The sequence below is a fragment of the Chrysoperla carnea genome, chromosome 2 (genome assembly GCF_905475395.1).
Source record: "Chrysoperla carnea chromosome 2, inChrCarn1.1, whole genome shotgun sequence".
Classification (NCBI taxonomy): domain Eukaryota; kingdom Metazoa; phylum Arthropoda; class Insecta; order Neuroptera; family Chrysopidae; genus Chrysoperla; species Chrysoperla carnea.
Window position 1 is genome coordinate 70,257,895 of NC_058338.1, and position 16,424 is coordinate 70,274,318.

Genomic DNA, 16,424 nt, shown 5'->3' on the forward strand with positions numbered 1-16,424 from the left:
AATATCTGTCTATAAAATATTTACAATAATTGAAACTAAGCATCCCACGTTTTTTTACGTTAAGAAAATTTTTTGAATTAAAAGAAATAATTTTCTACCTTTTAGTTCAGTTAGTTACAAAAGCTTGTTTCTTATGTTAAACTATTATTGTTCACCATTTATTTTTATATCATTACAAAAGGACGATTCCATTAAAGTTGGGCAAAATTAATGCGCATTTAACAATGTATACCTTCTAAATAAAAAACAATTTAAGAGAAATTTGATGGACTCAGTTTTTTTAAGTTTTGTATAAAAAAATTTTAATAGGATTATAGCCTTTCTTGCGACTATTTCTATGTATTTCTTATATTTTTTAGATAAAACTAAAAAACATGCAGTAAAATGAAGCCCTTTAAAAAATAATTTTACTTAAATTGTTTTTAGTCCAGTAACTTGATATTTCAGAGCTTGCGTCAAATCCGGTAGTTCTGATTTTTGCAGGCTTGTTTATGATGTTGGTCCAAATTCGCATTTGTGACCTCAAGCGCCAAACACAATTTTGTCAAAAATCGATTTTCGATTGGTAAACCTGAAACAAGTTTTTAAGAGGATCAAGGAACTTTGTTTGTTCCGTCTGCCTTGCGCTAACTTCGTACTGTTCAATTTTGCTTTAATTAATTTTTTGTATTTATGGATACCATAAACAGCGATCACATCAAAGTGATCATAAAAATATCTGAATACAATTTTTTGAAGGAACGCGAAACTTTGAAGAGTCAGATTGAATGAAAGTCTCTATACATTTTTCGAATTACATACAATAACAATAACTATAACAATAAAACTATTTTTTTTACAGAAATTATTATTTTTTCAATTCGGAAAATTAACTTTTATTTCAAATATTTAATCACAATGAACGAATCAACGTGAAAAAAATAAAACATTAAAAAACAAAAATCAATTTTTTTAAACCGGATTTTAATGGATAACAACTCATAGCGCAGTGCAATAATAAAAAATAATAAATCATAAAAATGTTAAAAATTTCTATAAATTATAATATGTGTTCGATAATATATGTGTCAAATTTATTATTTTTGTGTACAATAATACCGTCACATGTAACGGTAGGACTTCCGAATATAATTACCGCAGATCGTTATTATAGTGATTATATAGAACAAAATAGCGGTAGTAAAGTTTTATCATCATCATCATTGTATGTTCTTGGAAATGATATTGCATCCGGTATTTTCGTTGATAGAAATATTATTGAAGAAGATGATGCATCTTTAGTACCAAGAAAATTGGAAACACCATTTAAAGGTAATGAGCATTTATCTTTTTATATAATTAGGTCGCTCAATAGTTTTGTCCGTTTTTATGAGTCTGCTATAAACTGTAATATTTCAGTGAAAATTTATTCAATTTAATCGAAATACGCGTTTTTTGAATCAGTGCGTAACATTAGTCATTTAATTCCGTCGGCATAAAAATTGGGTGCTTGGGATTCGATGAAGTAGGCAAAGGCCGTTTTTGGTTTATCTTGATTTTCGATGTTTTTCCCGTCTAAAAGTTATCGAAGTGCATGAAAAGTTGATAATCGGTCGGCAAGAGTTCTGGGGAGCATAGTGGGTGAGGGAGAACTTCGACGCTCAATTCGTTTACTTTCGGATGGTGATTTGTGAAACTTGCGGACGGCCATTGTCGTAGATCAGGATTCGGAACACTTCTGATGATCAGTGCCAACTGCTGCTTACGCAATTTCCGATATATTTCGACGATTTCCTCACAATATGACTATGTTGTCATGATTTAGACTGGTTGCAGAAAGTTATTTTCTACCTACTTTTCGAAATTTCAACCTTTCCAATATGTTTCAAACCACCAAAGTGTAGTATAGATAAAATTCTCTATCGATCAGTATATACCACGACACCGTAGAATAAATATTTGTTCAGATACGGAGCTACAAAAACACATGACATTAAAACGGACAAAACAACCAAATATTTAAAGAAGTACTTTAATTTTTTATCTCCAACGTTTCCATCGAATGTTTTGTTTTAGAATTCCCTTGATAGAATTTTTTTCCAGATAAGGTTTATTTTTATACGGGCCATAAACTCACTTAAAGATAAACCGTTTATGCGAATTTTGATCTATAATTGCGTTATTTTTAGTAAAAAAGTCCTTATGCTGAACTGGATAAACTCTCATGTGCTCAACTTTTTTTACTACTGATATTGATAAGGCAAGCGAACATATTTTTTCACACAAATTAAAAAATCGTAAAGGATGGCTTTCGAAATTTTGTTATCGTCCTTTTTTAAGAGATTCGACTGATAAGTTCTAGTCTCGTGTCTTCAAAGTATCATTATGTGTAATTAAAAATCGCTTTGAAATAATCGAACTTCGCAAATTCATCCTAACCCGACTAGAAATTGTCCCAGTACTTATATTGGGGCCCGCTTGGGATTTGTTGGGGCATGTCCCAATAGGTCTATCCCAATTGGGATCCGATTGGGAACCTTTTGGGATAGCCCAATGTAAAAATAGGCGATTTTATAATAGTTTTTCCCAACTGGGGCCTATTTGGGAACTTATTGGGAAAGCCCAAATTAAATTAAAATAGGTCTATCCCAATTGGGATCCAATTGGGAACCTTTTGGGATAGCCCAATGTAAAAATAGGCGATTTTAAATAGTTTTTCCCAACTGGGGCCTATTTGGTAACCTATTGGGAAAGCCCAAATTAAATTAAATGATAAACACAACGGTTTAATTGTTTGAGTGGGACCTGGTTGGGAACACGTTGGGATAGCCCGATGTAAAAATTAAATAATCTTTACTCTATTTTTACCGGATTTTGAAAAATTTGATTGCTTTGAATAAAGCAAATATATATGTTCTTAATCTTAGTACAGTTAATTGATTTAAAAAATTTCCTACTTTATTAAAAACAATCATAATTTTTCAATTAATTTTTTTTGTTTAAGTTATTTTTTTATAGTAAGTAAATAGTTATAAATTTAGAAAAAAATAATTTCCCTAAAAAAGTTTTAATTCAAAACGCTTTACTTCACTTTTAACTCTGTACTTTGAGTATTTATAAACTTTTCGTTTTTTACATAATCTATTTTTTTCTCTTAATATTATTCTGTTATTGCTATTTCCCTTCTATTTGAATCAAAAGTATCAGTTCTTCATTTTTGAATTTTCCGCGTTTTATTTATTTAAAACATTTCAACAGATGGCGCTACGAGAAGTTTTTTATTTGTCATAATAAAAACACTGTGATTAACAAACGATCGAGTAATCGAGTATGAATCGAAAATAAGTGATTTTTTATAGTTTTTTTTTGTTATTTTAATTTATAAAAATTCAGCATCATACTATATCATAAAATTTTTTAAGTGCATTTACGTTTAATTGAATTATATTATTTTGACATATGTGTAACGAACTTTTGAGTGTAATTGAAAGTGAGGTTATGTAAAATGTGAACTTGGACTTCTACGGACCAGAAGTTTTTATTCAAGTATACAAGGTAAAAATTTCGATCACAAGTTATATTGTAATTATTAAAAAAAATAGTTCTTACATTAATAATTTTTTTTTTTTAATTATTATAGATGTCTTTATTAAAAAACTAGCTTCCAGTCCCGAAAACCCACTAGACGATAAAGAAATTTTGAAGGCAATGACAGCAGTGATACAAGGTGCTCGAGATTGGGATGGCCATCGTCTTCTTCGTTTAAAAAAATGATCATTCTATTGACTGAATCTATTGTATTTTTATAAATTTATAAATAAAAAAATTTGCTTGGTAATTTCCAGTTTATTTTTAATTTGAAGCTATAGGCTACATCATGATTGTATTGATTAACAAGGGGCAAATGATTTACAATAAGGTAAATTAAGCGGGAACAGACCGGGATTATTCGATTGGGAATCCATAGGGCTTGCACATTCGGGAACCTATAGGGACTGCCCAATTGGGAACCAATTGGGATAGCCCCACCGGGCCCCAAATAAGTTTCTGCGTTACAGCCCAATTTGGGGTCCCAATTGGGCAACCAAGCTGGGTCCCAAATGGGAGCACGTGAAAATTTCTAGTCGGGAAGATAGGTGTAATTGTGTTTAGGGTGAATATATGCCGACTTAAATTCTTTTTCCGGAAGAAATATTTAACGATCTTCTCTGTAATACCTGAAACTAAAAATTGGTTACTTTAAAAAAAGATTGTAATTAAAAAGTCCGCAATGTTTTTGAAACTTTTGCAAGATTTTGACAAAGACTAAAAAACAGGAAACTATTTTTTTCAAAATGAGCAGAGATGAAATATGCATTAGTTAATTCATTTTTTGTCACATATCTTGAAAACTTCAAAATTTATGGTTAACTTTATAGTAATATTTTTTTACTATTCCTAGAAGAACTTTATCGTGTATCCAGCATTTCTAATGATTGAGTGCAGTCGATTTAATCCCAATTATTCATTCCTACTACATTGACCAGTCTTTTTGAACTATCAGATTTAATACTAATATAATGAAGTCACAATCAAAATTACAAAATAAATTTTCGAACTCTATGTGAAAAATATGTAATAAACACTTTTTCTCGACCACTTTGTCTATGTATAGTATCAATAGAAGATATAAATATTTTCTTGACACGTGTATAAAATACATTTAACACATTCCGATATTTATCTTTGCTTTTTTCTAGATGAGGTTGACATTCTACAGTTGTTAAACATTACACATAAAGCGCCTGGAGTTTCAATAACAGAAGGACCGATCAAAGATCTACCCGCATATAAATTTCGTTTACCTTATGGAAATGTACATTTGTCAAATTCAACACCGATTACTTCAATTCTCAGTGGTAAAAATGGTAAGATTAAATAAAATAAAATACGCACACAATTTATTTTATATATCCAGCCAACCAACCAACCCGCTTTTCATACAACACATCTAAAATATTTAAATTATTTATAAACATTTGATCCTTATTGTATAGAATATTTAAATTTGATCATTTATTATTACGTATTCAACCCTTTAATTTAACCAAGTTGAATCTCATTAACTTTTGACTCTTTCATAATATATTCATAGGAATGTCTTCATACCTATCTACATGTTGACACTTTCTCAGAAAAACATTGATAGATGTTTTTCAAAAACTTCTGTGAAACAACGTCTGTTTCATGTCTTTTCGTACACATCACGTAAAAATTACCAAAAGCTTGATGAAATTCAAATAATTAGTTATAACGTATTCAACCCTTTAACTAATAACCCTTTAATTTAACCAAATAAAAAAAAAACTAATTTCCACTGTTTCGTAATATTTTCATGGGAATTTTTTTTATACAATGTTAACACTCCTAGAAAAACGAAAAAACCAGTGATGATTGTTTTTCCAAAACTTCTGTCTGTACAATAAAGTCTGTTTCATATCTGTTCATGTAGTTATCTAAATTTGACGCAGTATGTAAAATATATCGAAAAATTTGCAAAATATGATTCAAAGTTATGTAGATAGCATTGATTTTATAAAATTAGATAAAAGTGGCGTTTATTAATGGAAAAATGGGTTTTTTTTCATGACGTCCCCAAATACAAAGTATCGATTTTTAAATTTAATCCAATATAAAAATTTGATCCAAATTAAGCACCTAAGTTTATTTGTTTGGTTTATTATAATTGGATAAAATTTGCATGTATAAAAGAGTCCTATATACAAAAAATCCTTTGTTTTGCAAAAACTACCTGTATTCGATTCGGTATGTAAAAGAAACCAAATATTAGTCAAATTTCCGTACTTCAAACTTGGTACCATATAAATTTAAAAAAAAAAAATCGCCCCTGAACATAGACAAGTGCAATTTACAAAATTTAAAAAACACTTGACATATTTTTCGGGTACGGAACCCTAAGCTCGTACTTAAAACAAATTTGAGAATACTCTTTATTAAATTACCTTACTCCTTAAAGCCTTCTTCAAGCTGAATCGATTTTGAATACCATCGCTTATTTTTGAGTTTTTTTCGGGTATGGAACCCTGAACTCGCACTTTAAACATAGCTAAGAACACTCTCCATCAAATTGCCTTTCAAGTGAAACAAAAAAATCGAAATCGGTTCATTCGTTTATTCGCTACGATACCACAGATAAACAGACAGATAGCACACACATAGCGGTTAAACTTATAATATCCCTTTTTTTGGTTCGGGGATTAAAAATAGGAAATGATTGGCTATTCACCTACTTAATTTTTATCTACAACCCTATTTGTATGAATGTTGAATTTTTAAAAGGTGGTGTTCTCTCCAGGTGAACCCATAATCGTTTCCTCAAAATCGGATCACTAGATTTTAATATACTTTTACGTGTAAGCGACTTTGTTTATTAGATAAGAAGGTATACGTCCTAATATCACTCTAAAGCAAAATATAAAATTTTTTTCAAAAATAGAATCGACAAATAATGCACAAAATAGAAAATAATAATTTTTTGATTTTTTTTCAAGTATAATGGTTACTGCGATAATAATGTTCACACTTAAACTCGTGCAATAAAGCCAAAAATATACATTTTTAAAGAGCTTGTTTTCCGTGGAACGTGACATTTTGGTGGGTTACTAGACAAGACTTCAGGAGAATTGAATTTTTGACTGTTTATTGAATTCTAAGAAACTGATTTCAAGATACAAAAACTGGGGGAATATAACCGACATTCCCTGATTATATGATTATATTCTTTATAACTGTGGGAATATCATTAGAGTCTTTATTTATATATTTCATTCGAAAAAAATAAATATTTAACTTTGAGATAATTTAATTTTTCTTTTTAATAAATATATATTTTCCCATCTAGATATGTAAATATAATTTAATTAATCATTTAATTTAATTAATATTATCAATCTACAGACCAACCTGAACATGATCCTTCTATATTTTGTATAATTGAAACGACATGAAGACAGAAGACACTTTTATTTCATTGGTATTAATTTAATTTTATCTTTTTTATTTGATTTTTTATTTAAAAAGCACTTAATTGAATTATTTTATTTGTTTAGTGCTTTTTTAATTAAAAATGACTTGAAATAAGAATCTTCTCTGTTACAGTTTGTAATTACTATTCAACTTAGAATATTCTGTAATATGTACTTCATTTTATATGTTCAATAAAATTAACTAATAGTACGGGAATTATTTCATTGAGCTTGGAATGAATGTAGCTTTGGGCAATATTACAAAGCTACGAAAGATACACTATGTCAAAGATTTATTAAAACATAAAAAAACGTATCACAATATAACGGATCAATTGTTATATTTTCCTAAGGCAATATACATAAACTTCCCTTATAGACTTGGAGACACTGAATCAAATTTTCATGTTACATTTATATTCATGTTACATTTATAATCATTAAACCACAACGATGGTCGCCGAAGCATAATCGAAAGAAGTTTTAGGGATTTGGTAACAGTTGTAATTTGAATGACTAAAATTGAATTTTTTTATCAATCAATTTTGACCAGTTATTGTGGATTTTTGGGAAAAATATGGGTTGATGTTTTTCGCGAATGACATCAAACAATACTTACTCGCAAGTGACTGTTATCATTGTCTTTAGTTATCTTTCAATTATCACGGAACTCGATTAATAAAGGGTCGCCATACCTATAACAAATGATATGAAATGCAAAAAAAATCGGCCTTAATAGGCAATAGCTCCTAGCCTATTAATTCCAATTTTTGTTGTTATTATATAAACAACATTAAAGATAAAGAAAAGGAATACAAAATTCAAATTTTCTAAATTTTCCGTTCCTTTTCAAGTATAATTAATCTAATTATAGGCCTTGAGTGTAGTTCTACATTTTTTCATGTACATAAATGTATTTTGTTACCGTGTAAATAGATTCAATGTTTTCTTTATAAGCATCTACCTACTTTGTATGCATAACAAAATTACCTTCATATAATTGTAAAAATTCCTGTTTTTGTTTAATTAAACAAAACCCTTAAGCTTTTACAAGTGCTTGTTTTAATTTCGTCAAAATCGATACTATTTTTCCCTCACACTTTTTGGGGAAGAATTCTTTTGTATATACAACTCTTTACTCTTATTGTAGTGATAAAAAGAAAGCAGGTATAAGTGGTTGTTTTATGACCCAACTTTTCATGTTTTTAGGAGCTTATATAATTCTTCAAATAAACTTTCTGAGATAATTAAAGAAAACTAAAGTAATAAGACTCGACTTTTCAACTCATGAAATTTAGCCTACTACCTAAATGAAACATTTTGAGCAAAAATTAATGTGTTCACATTTTGAATCTTTTTATTGAGGTAATCTCTGCTGTGCCCATATATATTTCCAATTCACATTATTTTATTTTGATAACTTTTTTCATAATAATTTTATGATTGTTGAAATATGTCAATATTTTTAATTTAATTTTAAAAGTTATACTTTTTGCATTACATTTAAGTATATGAGGCTGCATACCACTATCAAATAAAAAAATTTCACAGCTGTTATACTTTTCAACCAACTACGAGCCAAAAGCGGGAAAAGGGGATACTTTGGGACCTGCTATCGTATAAGCCTTTTATTTTTTAAACTAATTTAGAAGCTCTGAATATCAAAAACCAAGTCATTTATGTTTGGGACCTTTTTTGGGCATCGGCTGTACAAAGTTTAGTTTTTCATGACGTAGCAAATAATCTGCTCAGTATTTGGCATTTCCGTATAATGTGTACAGGGTGTTTCAATAAGAATGATACTGTTTAAAATTTTGTTCAAGAAAAAACAAGTCTATGTAACAAATTATGCATTATTTTTAAGCTAAGATATTGAGTTTTGTTGTGAACAATCTTGCTTAACCACGTCTCTTCCATTCTAAATCATAATGGTACTTCATTTAAACTATCTTGTAATTTATGTAATTAATAAATTAAAAAAATCAAAAAATTCGACTGCGTTAAATAAAGACTAAAAAAACAAGTCCAGTAGCTTGTTTATAGCGACTTTAACAGTCGAGACCCATTAAATTCTAGACCGGTTTCCAATAATTACCTGACTGCAAAGGCTATTTTGCTATGTAAACTACTGGTCTTGTTTTTTCTTTTCAGTTTTTAATTACCACAGTCGGGTTTTTTGATTTTCCAATTTATTCTTTATTTTACACTCTATAGTTAGGATTGTCAAAAAACCTATTCAATGATACCCCCTTAATATGGTTCGTCTATTTTCATCCTAGAGACCAGACGCGTGAACCGATTTTAATGATTCTTAAAAATTTCTGAAAATTGGCCTCTACTGTGTTACAAAGGAACACACATATAAAGACTAATAAACGCATTACCACTCCTTTGCATCACATAGTCGGGTAAAAAATGAGACTAGTTTGAATAATTTTCTATGAATAAGTTAATATTTTCTCTGCATTGAGCTGTTTTAACCCCCGACTTACAAAGAAGTGTGTTGAAAGTTTAACGTGTGTATCTCTGGCATCATAGTTCTAAAGCGGTTGTCCCGATTTTGTTTTTTTTTGTTTGTTTGAAAGGTAATTTGAGCGAGAGTGTTCATAGCTATGTTTCAAACGTGACTTTAGGGTTCCGTTGGCCGATAAAAACCAAAAAGGAGGAGTTGATGATCTTCAAACGGCTGAGCAATTTTTCTTTAAATATAGAACTAAGAACATCATCCGTTTAGGAGCTAAAATGACACTAAGGAATCGATCAGGCCTGAGGAATCGATGAAGCATCGTAGTTAAAAAACGGTAGTTTTTTTTATGTTGACAGATAAATTGATCGAGAGTATTTTTTTTAGCTGTTTTAAATGTGAGTTTAGGGTCGCGTACCCGATAAGGAGATACAATAACACAAACGAATAGATCAGACCTAATTTTATGCCGGAAGTTACTTTAATTGAAAATTGAATACGATATGAATCAATTGGAAGCCTAAAAATTAGTATTAAACGTTTAATTGAAGTTATTGGTGTAAAAAACTTCGACATTTAAATTCGGGTTTGCTAAAAACCTACAGGGAGCATAACATTTATGTTTAAGCTAAAAAATAAAGTACAATTACTTTGAAACGTTAATTGTTTTGTTTTACGATGCATATATGTAATATGCAAGGTATACTAAGTTTCCGAATGTTTGTACGTCCGCCCGCCGTCTGTCAACTAGATAACTCAAAAACGAAAAAAGATATCAAGCTGAAATTTTTACAGCGTACTCAGGACGGAAAAAGTGAGTAAATGAGCAACATAGGTCAATTGGATCCTGTAAACCGTTAGAGATAGAACAAAAGTTTAAATGTAAAAAAATGTTCCTTATCAAAAAATAAACAACTTTTGTTTGAAGCATTTTTTCGCAACTGTTTACCCATGAGGGCGCAAATTAGGCGTAAATTGTATAGTATGTATTATATGGGAATACCAGTTATATATGTGTGACATGTATGTATGTATAATGTAATAGAGTAATCAACACTGTCTATACATGGAATTTCAACAATTAACTCAGTCAATTGTTTGTTTTCACTTGTTTTTATTTAAATTTTAAAAAGTATTATTCTTATTGAAAGACCCTATATTTTTATTATAAATAAACATTTAGAATATTTGAATAAAAAGTGGAATATAAAATTGTATGAAAATGTAATTTTATTACACAGTAAGAAAAAGAATTTATGAAAAATGTTCAACTTAAAAGACTTAAAAGACAAATTTATGTTCTTTAATTAAATTTGTGGTCATATAACCATATAAGCATATTATAGCACTCCATATGCATTTCAGAGAATTTTCCTTTTAGTTAAAAGTATGCATGATAATTTTTACATTTATTTGCTGACTTGTATAGTCGCAGCAAGCATAGGTTAAAGCACTAAAAACAAAGTATCCCAACTGACTTTTTAAACAAGCGCGGAGTCAGCCAATTTGGGGGGGGGGGGTGTATTGAGAATTTTTATGTGTATTTTTAAGAATAATAATTTTTTATTATTAATTATTGCTTTGACTTTTATTTTTGTTGACTTATATTGAACCTGAAAAATCTGGTTTATTTTGATATCGATTGAAATTCCTCTGGAATCTCGCATTTCGTTATACTATTTTAGTTGATATCTCAGAAACGACTTGTCAATCATGAAAGGAACCCACTTCTTGTATATGATTTAAAATTTCTTTAAAAAATAGGTTTTTTAATTTTCTCGGTTTTTCGAAATTTTCTCAAATTAGTTTTAGAATCTATTCGACCAAGCATGAAAATAATCAATTTTTTGAAATTGTTAATTGTCAAAATAAGAAAATGGTTTTTATCCAAACCGGAGGCTAACAATTTTTTTCATGGATATTCATTTCGAAATTTCTTCATGAATACCCTTCTCAAAAATTGAGAAAATTACAAATTTGTCTAAAATCCGAGCGATTGCCTATTCGAGAGAAATTTTTATTTTGGAGCCATTCTGGATATCTTCCGTAAAATATTAATCTAATCATTAAATAAACTTTTTTCATATTTTTTTGTATCGTCATTACCCTAAAGAAAGAACAAGTTTAGTAATAAAGGAATTACTAAACTTACCATTATCAATATTTTAAAGGTCAGGTAAAACGAACCAAACAATTTTCACTTCATTTAATACTCACGATTTTGTCCAATTTGCCCATATCATATTTTTAAAAGAGGTATGCTGCAATTAAAAAAGATCTCGTATTCTTTTGTTATAGGTTTTACTTTAATATTTATCTATAGACAACAGAGAAAAACATTAGGTTCACTACTCTCCGTTAATCCACCAGGAAGGCTGTCACCATGGTTTCAAGTAACGTCAAATCTACGTACAGGGCAATTAATATTGCATTATCGGATTACTAGCGATGTCAAACAACATCAAGTATACTGGCCAATAACACAGCAACATCATAAAGCTTGGCCATTAACCGGTAAGACATTATCTATTTCATTTAATTTAACAGTGCTACAGTGTGTTTCAGGTAAACACAATTGTAGAATTAAATGAAATAAAACCAAGAAATGTTTTAAGAGCTTCAAAATGCTTTATTTGTTTTGTAATGGGATAGCTATCAATCAAATCATATTTTTAAATTAAAGCGATATTTCTCATTCATGTTTACTTCTAACCTCATACTAAAAGCAAAGAGATGTGAAGATCAGTTCCCCAACTATTTAAGATCTTTGTTAAATTCAGGGTAAAGTGGTATACACTTTTATTATTTGAAAATTTCCCTTCTCTTTATGCAGCATGGACTTGGTTAGCAATATCTGTTGACTATAATACAAGCACCATTCGTTTGGATCAAGATTGTCTTCCAAGAAGGTATCATTCATTACAACAACGGGTGGAGCAACCTCAATCTCATATTGACGCACCTTTAGATGCACTTGTTTATTTTCGACAGGAACCAGGTCGAAAGAAACGGTTTTTGGTAAGTAAAAAAACTAATAAAACAATTTTCTTCTATTTTAAAAATATATTAATAGTACAAGGGCCTCAGATACCGAATAACCGAATTAATTTCACCACTTGTTTAATTTTTCTGAAAGAAATTGACACAAGAAAGAAGAAGAGTGGTCGGACTATCAATAGCCATACTGATTCCTTTGTCCTGCATCCTTTAAATTAAAACTTTGGGAAGCCAGAATTTAACAATATTCACCCCGCTGGCGAAGATATACATCGTAAAATTGTTGAATAACATTATTGAGAGTATCTTTTTTCGATGGGTGTTCATAGTAAGAAGACATACTTCACAAAAGTGCAATGATTCGAGGGTGAATCAACTTCAGCTTTGTTTCGAAATTCCATTATTGTACATCAAAACCTCACGAAAGTACATACATTATCATTTACTAATAAGAAACTGTCTTTAGCATTATTCAGTTTCATTTATAAAACAGAGAGAGTGACGCAATAAAGCAATTTATTACATTTTCAGGGTTCAATACAAGTGGCAAAACTTTTACCAAACACTTATCCACACAGACTATGGTCTTGCATCAAACCTGAAACAGCATCTATTTCACATACAAGAAATCAAAGATATTAATACTTTAATCGTGTCAATTTAATATCTGTTGAGTAATATGGCTGGAACAATTTGGTCCACATATTCACGTTTTTGAAATTTTATTTTCAAACCTTGGATGGTTTAATAATACTTACCGTTTTAGGTAATCTTATATTAATAATATCTATTAATAGTAAACGACAAATTTGTAATTTATTTTTAGACAAATTGATTCAGCCATGAGACTGGGGTATTAATTTAATTATGTCTCATAATTTAATAGCCAGAATGTATCAAATATCGTATAAGCCGTGTTTGTTGCCACGTTAGTGAATCAGTAAATATATCCATAGATTCAACTGTTTGTTAGATGGTGTCGAACTATTTATTCAAATTAATTTTCAATTCAAAAGCCCGTGACATAGCAATGATGCTAATCGATAAAATTCGAGCTAAATGGAGAGTAGTATAAAAATGAGGACTCTACCTCACTTGAAGGTCTTCTGAGGTCATTGACCTAGATTGGAGATGCATTGACCTAGAAATGAACGACCTTGAGTGCATTGACCTAGTTTTGGATGCACTTTTTGGGGGATGCATTTTTTTTTTGGATGCACTTTTGTGAATGCGCTTTTGAGGATGCACTTTTGAGATCATTGAACTCTGATGACGTATTGTTTCAACAATGGATGTACTTCAACAATGAGAACAACCTTCTCATTCGGTAGCCGTCGTCCAATTGAAGTATGAAGTGCTGATGTAAGTATAGAAATACACTTTTTTTAAAAAAACAAGAGTAAGCAGCGAGATTTGAACGCAGGTCCATATGAATGGAAGTCTATTACGCTATCCACTAGACCACGGAAGCATGTGTCTGTATAGTCAAAAAAGTTTAATATATGAAACACAATTAATCTAATATATTGTAATGGAAAAATTTTGATATGCTAATTTACATATAACATTAAGTGATTTTGAATATATGAAATTTTATTGCAAAAACAGGTTTAAAAAATTCGTTATTTCTAAACAGGTAACTACTATTTATAGATGTGTTAAACAACCATAGCACGTTAACATATTTAAAATTTTGTCAATTGATGGTTATGTGATGTAGATAATTAAATATTCAAAGCAGGTGTTTTAAAAAAAAAAAATACTTATTCTGTTAAAATTAATGAAAATTGATTTTATTATAAAATATTATATATGATTTTTTTAATAATAAAAATTTTTAATTATTAACATTACTTGTTGAACACCCACATAAATCCGATCCATTCCAATGAAATCCTCATAAGCATCCATAGGAGACTTAATTTTCTTCAACAACCAAATACCTAGATTATTTGAAAATTTTTAAGTTTATATTTCTTGCCTTACATACATTAATAAGACATGTTAATATCATAACTCCTTTATAGAATATAAAAAATTTACCTAATCCCAAGATGTGATGACTTCCACATCCTTAAATAATTTCTGAAGGAGGATTCTCTCGGTCTCCCCACCCACGTAAATCCTCCCCGCGTTCTCATAGGAGAGAATAGTTCTTACTATTCTCACCATCTCTGCTAGCGTCACCTCATTTGCCCATCTACCATTCCACTTCAACCTCCAATAGTTTGAAATATATAAATGCTCTTTTGCATCACCATTCTTATAAATCACCACTTCCTTGATTTGGTTATTTAAAATAACCAATTTTAAAGAAATTTTTACCATTTTAACTTGTTTTAAAATTTTAACTTGTGTTAAAGATGCTCAGGTGGTAAAAATATTCAAGCTTATATACCCTAATATTCGTGGATGAATACATTTTTTCTACAAATCTTTTTATCAAAAAGCTTAATTAACTATAAAAATATCCGCTCAAAAAAACTAGAACCATGAGAGTGTTTTTCAGTTAAATATGATATCTGGGATTGTTATGTAAGAATAAAAAAAAAATTCCATTAGATATAAAAATGAGAAAAATAATATTTTAATTGATACTATATGCAAATTAGCAAAATCAATAAATTTAAAAAGTGTTTGGCATGTTAATAACCTTACATCAACATATCACGGGAGAAATGAAATTTTCAAGGTTGCTATACCATTATATGGAATATATTCAAAAATATTTAGCAAAATTAATCTTGTATATAAACTACCTCATTAGCGAGAGATGTTAAAAATTTTTTTTATTAGATATTATATCTGAAAAGCAGGTGTATGAGGAACATGTTATTGAAATGGAGAGATTATCATAAAAAAAGGATATAAATAAGTAGAAAAAGTTTGTCTTAGAATTAGTTGTGAATTGCTTTTAAAAGGTTTAGTGCTACAAAATGGAGAATATAATTGAGGTAAGTTTTTATATAATTATTTTTCTATTTCTTTTATTATTTTTTTTTTTAATTTTTATATATATATTTCTATTATTTTAATAGGATTTAAATATTGATGATTTAGATTGTGAAATCACCAATCAATATTTATATATGATGGCTAAGAAAATGGAAGAAAATTATCCACGTGTAATTAGCAATGTTTCCCTCCCTTCCCTAAACTTGGATGATTACTTGACACAGGATTTAAATGCAGAGTTTAACCCATCCTTATCAATCGATACTTTGCTTTCAGAATTGGAGGCATACTTAAATCCGTCTTCATTTGGACATTCTATTGATCAATTTAAAGACAATTCAAATCAACCAAGAGCCAATCATTTTAAAGATAATCCATCATCATCCGATCCTTCAACATCTGCTCCTTCTAAGCAATTAATATCGCAAAGTAAAGCATTTGTTTATAAACCTGCAAGGCTTCGTCATCGAAAAATATATAAGAAACCTGCTACCAACGAGAAAAGAAAATACCGACAAAAAAAAATTTATTTTTCTCATTTTTATATCTAATGGAATTTTTTTTTTATTCTTACATAACAATCCCAGATATCATATTTAACTGAAAAACACTCTCATGGTTCTAGTTTTTTTGAGCGGATATTTTTATAGGTAATTAAGCTTTTTGATAAAAAGATTTGTAGAAAAAATGTATTCATCCACGAATATTAGGGTATATAAGCTTGAATATTTTTACCACCTGAGCATCTTTAACACAAGTTAAAATTTTAAAACAAGTTAAAATGGTAAAAATTTCTTTAAAATTGGTTATTTTAAATAACCAAATCAAGGAAGTGGTGATTTATAAGAATGGTGATGCAAAAGAGCATTTATATATTTCAAACTATTGGAGGTTGAAGTGGAATGGTAGATGGGCAAATGAGGTGACGCTAGCAGAGATGGTGAGAATAGTAAGAACTATTCTCTCCTATGAGAACGCGGGGAGGATTTACGTGGGTGGGGAGA

General features: G+C 29.4%; 2 protein-coding genes across 2 annotated transcripts; both read left to right on the forward strand.

Moving 5' to 3' along the window:
* Positions 1 to 1,046: 1,046 nt before the first annotated feature.
* Positions 1,047 to 13,691, forward strand: LOC123292890. The gene is made up of 5 exons (XM_044873603.1): positions 1,047 to 1,311; positions 4,719 to 4,886; positions 11,767 to 11,982; positions 12,302 to 12,486; positions 12,997 to 13,691. Exons 1-5 carry the CDS (start codon positions 1,047 to 1,049, stop codon positions 13,105 to 13,107), a joined length of 945 nt encoding a protein of 314 aa, XP_044729538.1. The 3' UTR covers positions 13,108 to 13,691.
* Positions 13,692 to 15,372: 1,681 nt separating this feature from the next.
* On the forward strand, positions 15,373 to 16,070 carry LOC123292475. The gene is made up of 2 exons (XM_044873154.1): positions 15,373 to 15,419; positions 15,504 to 16,070. Exons 1-2 carry the CDS (start codon positions 15,402 to 15,404, stop codon positions 15,969 to 15,971), a joined length of 486 nt encoding a protein of 161 aa, XP_044729089.1. The 5' UTR covers positions 15,373 to 15,401; the 3' UTR covers positions 15,972 to 16,070.
* Positions 16,071 to 16,424: the final 354 nt, after the last annotated feature.

Bases quoted from the DNA above. Each gene is read 5' to 3' on its own strand.
- LOC123292890 (XM_044873603.1), top strand. From the start codon at position 1,047: ATGTGTTCGATAATATATGTGTCAAATTTATTATTTTTGTGTACAATA. The intron at 1,312-4,718 runs GTAATGAGCATT...GCTTTTTTCTAG, and splicing joins ATTGGAAACACCATTTAAAG to ATGAGGTTGACATTCTACAG. The intron at 12,487-12,996 runs GTAAGTAAAAAA...TTACATTTTCAG, and splicing joins GTCGAAAGAAACGGTTTTTG to GGTTCAATACAAGTGGCAAA.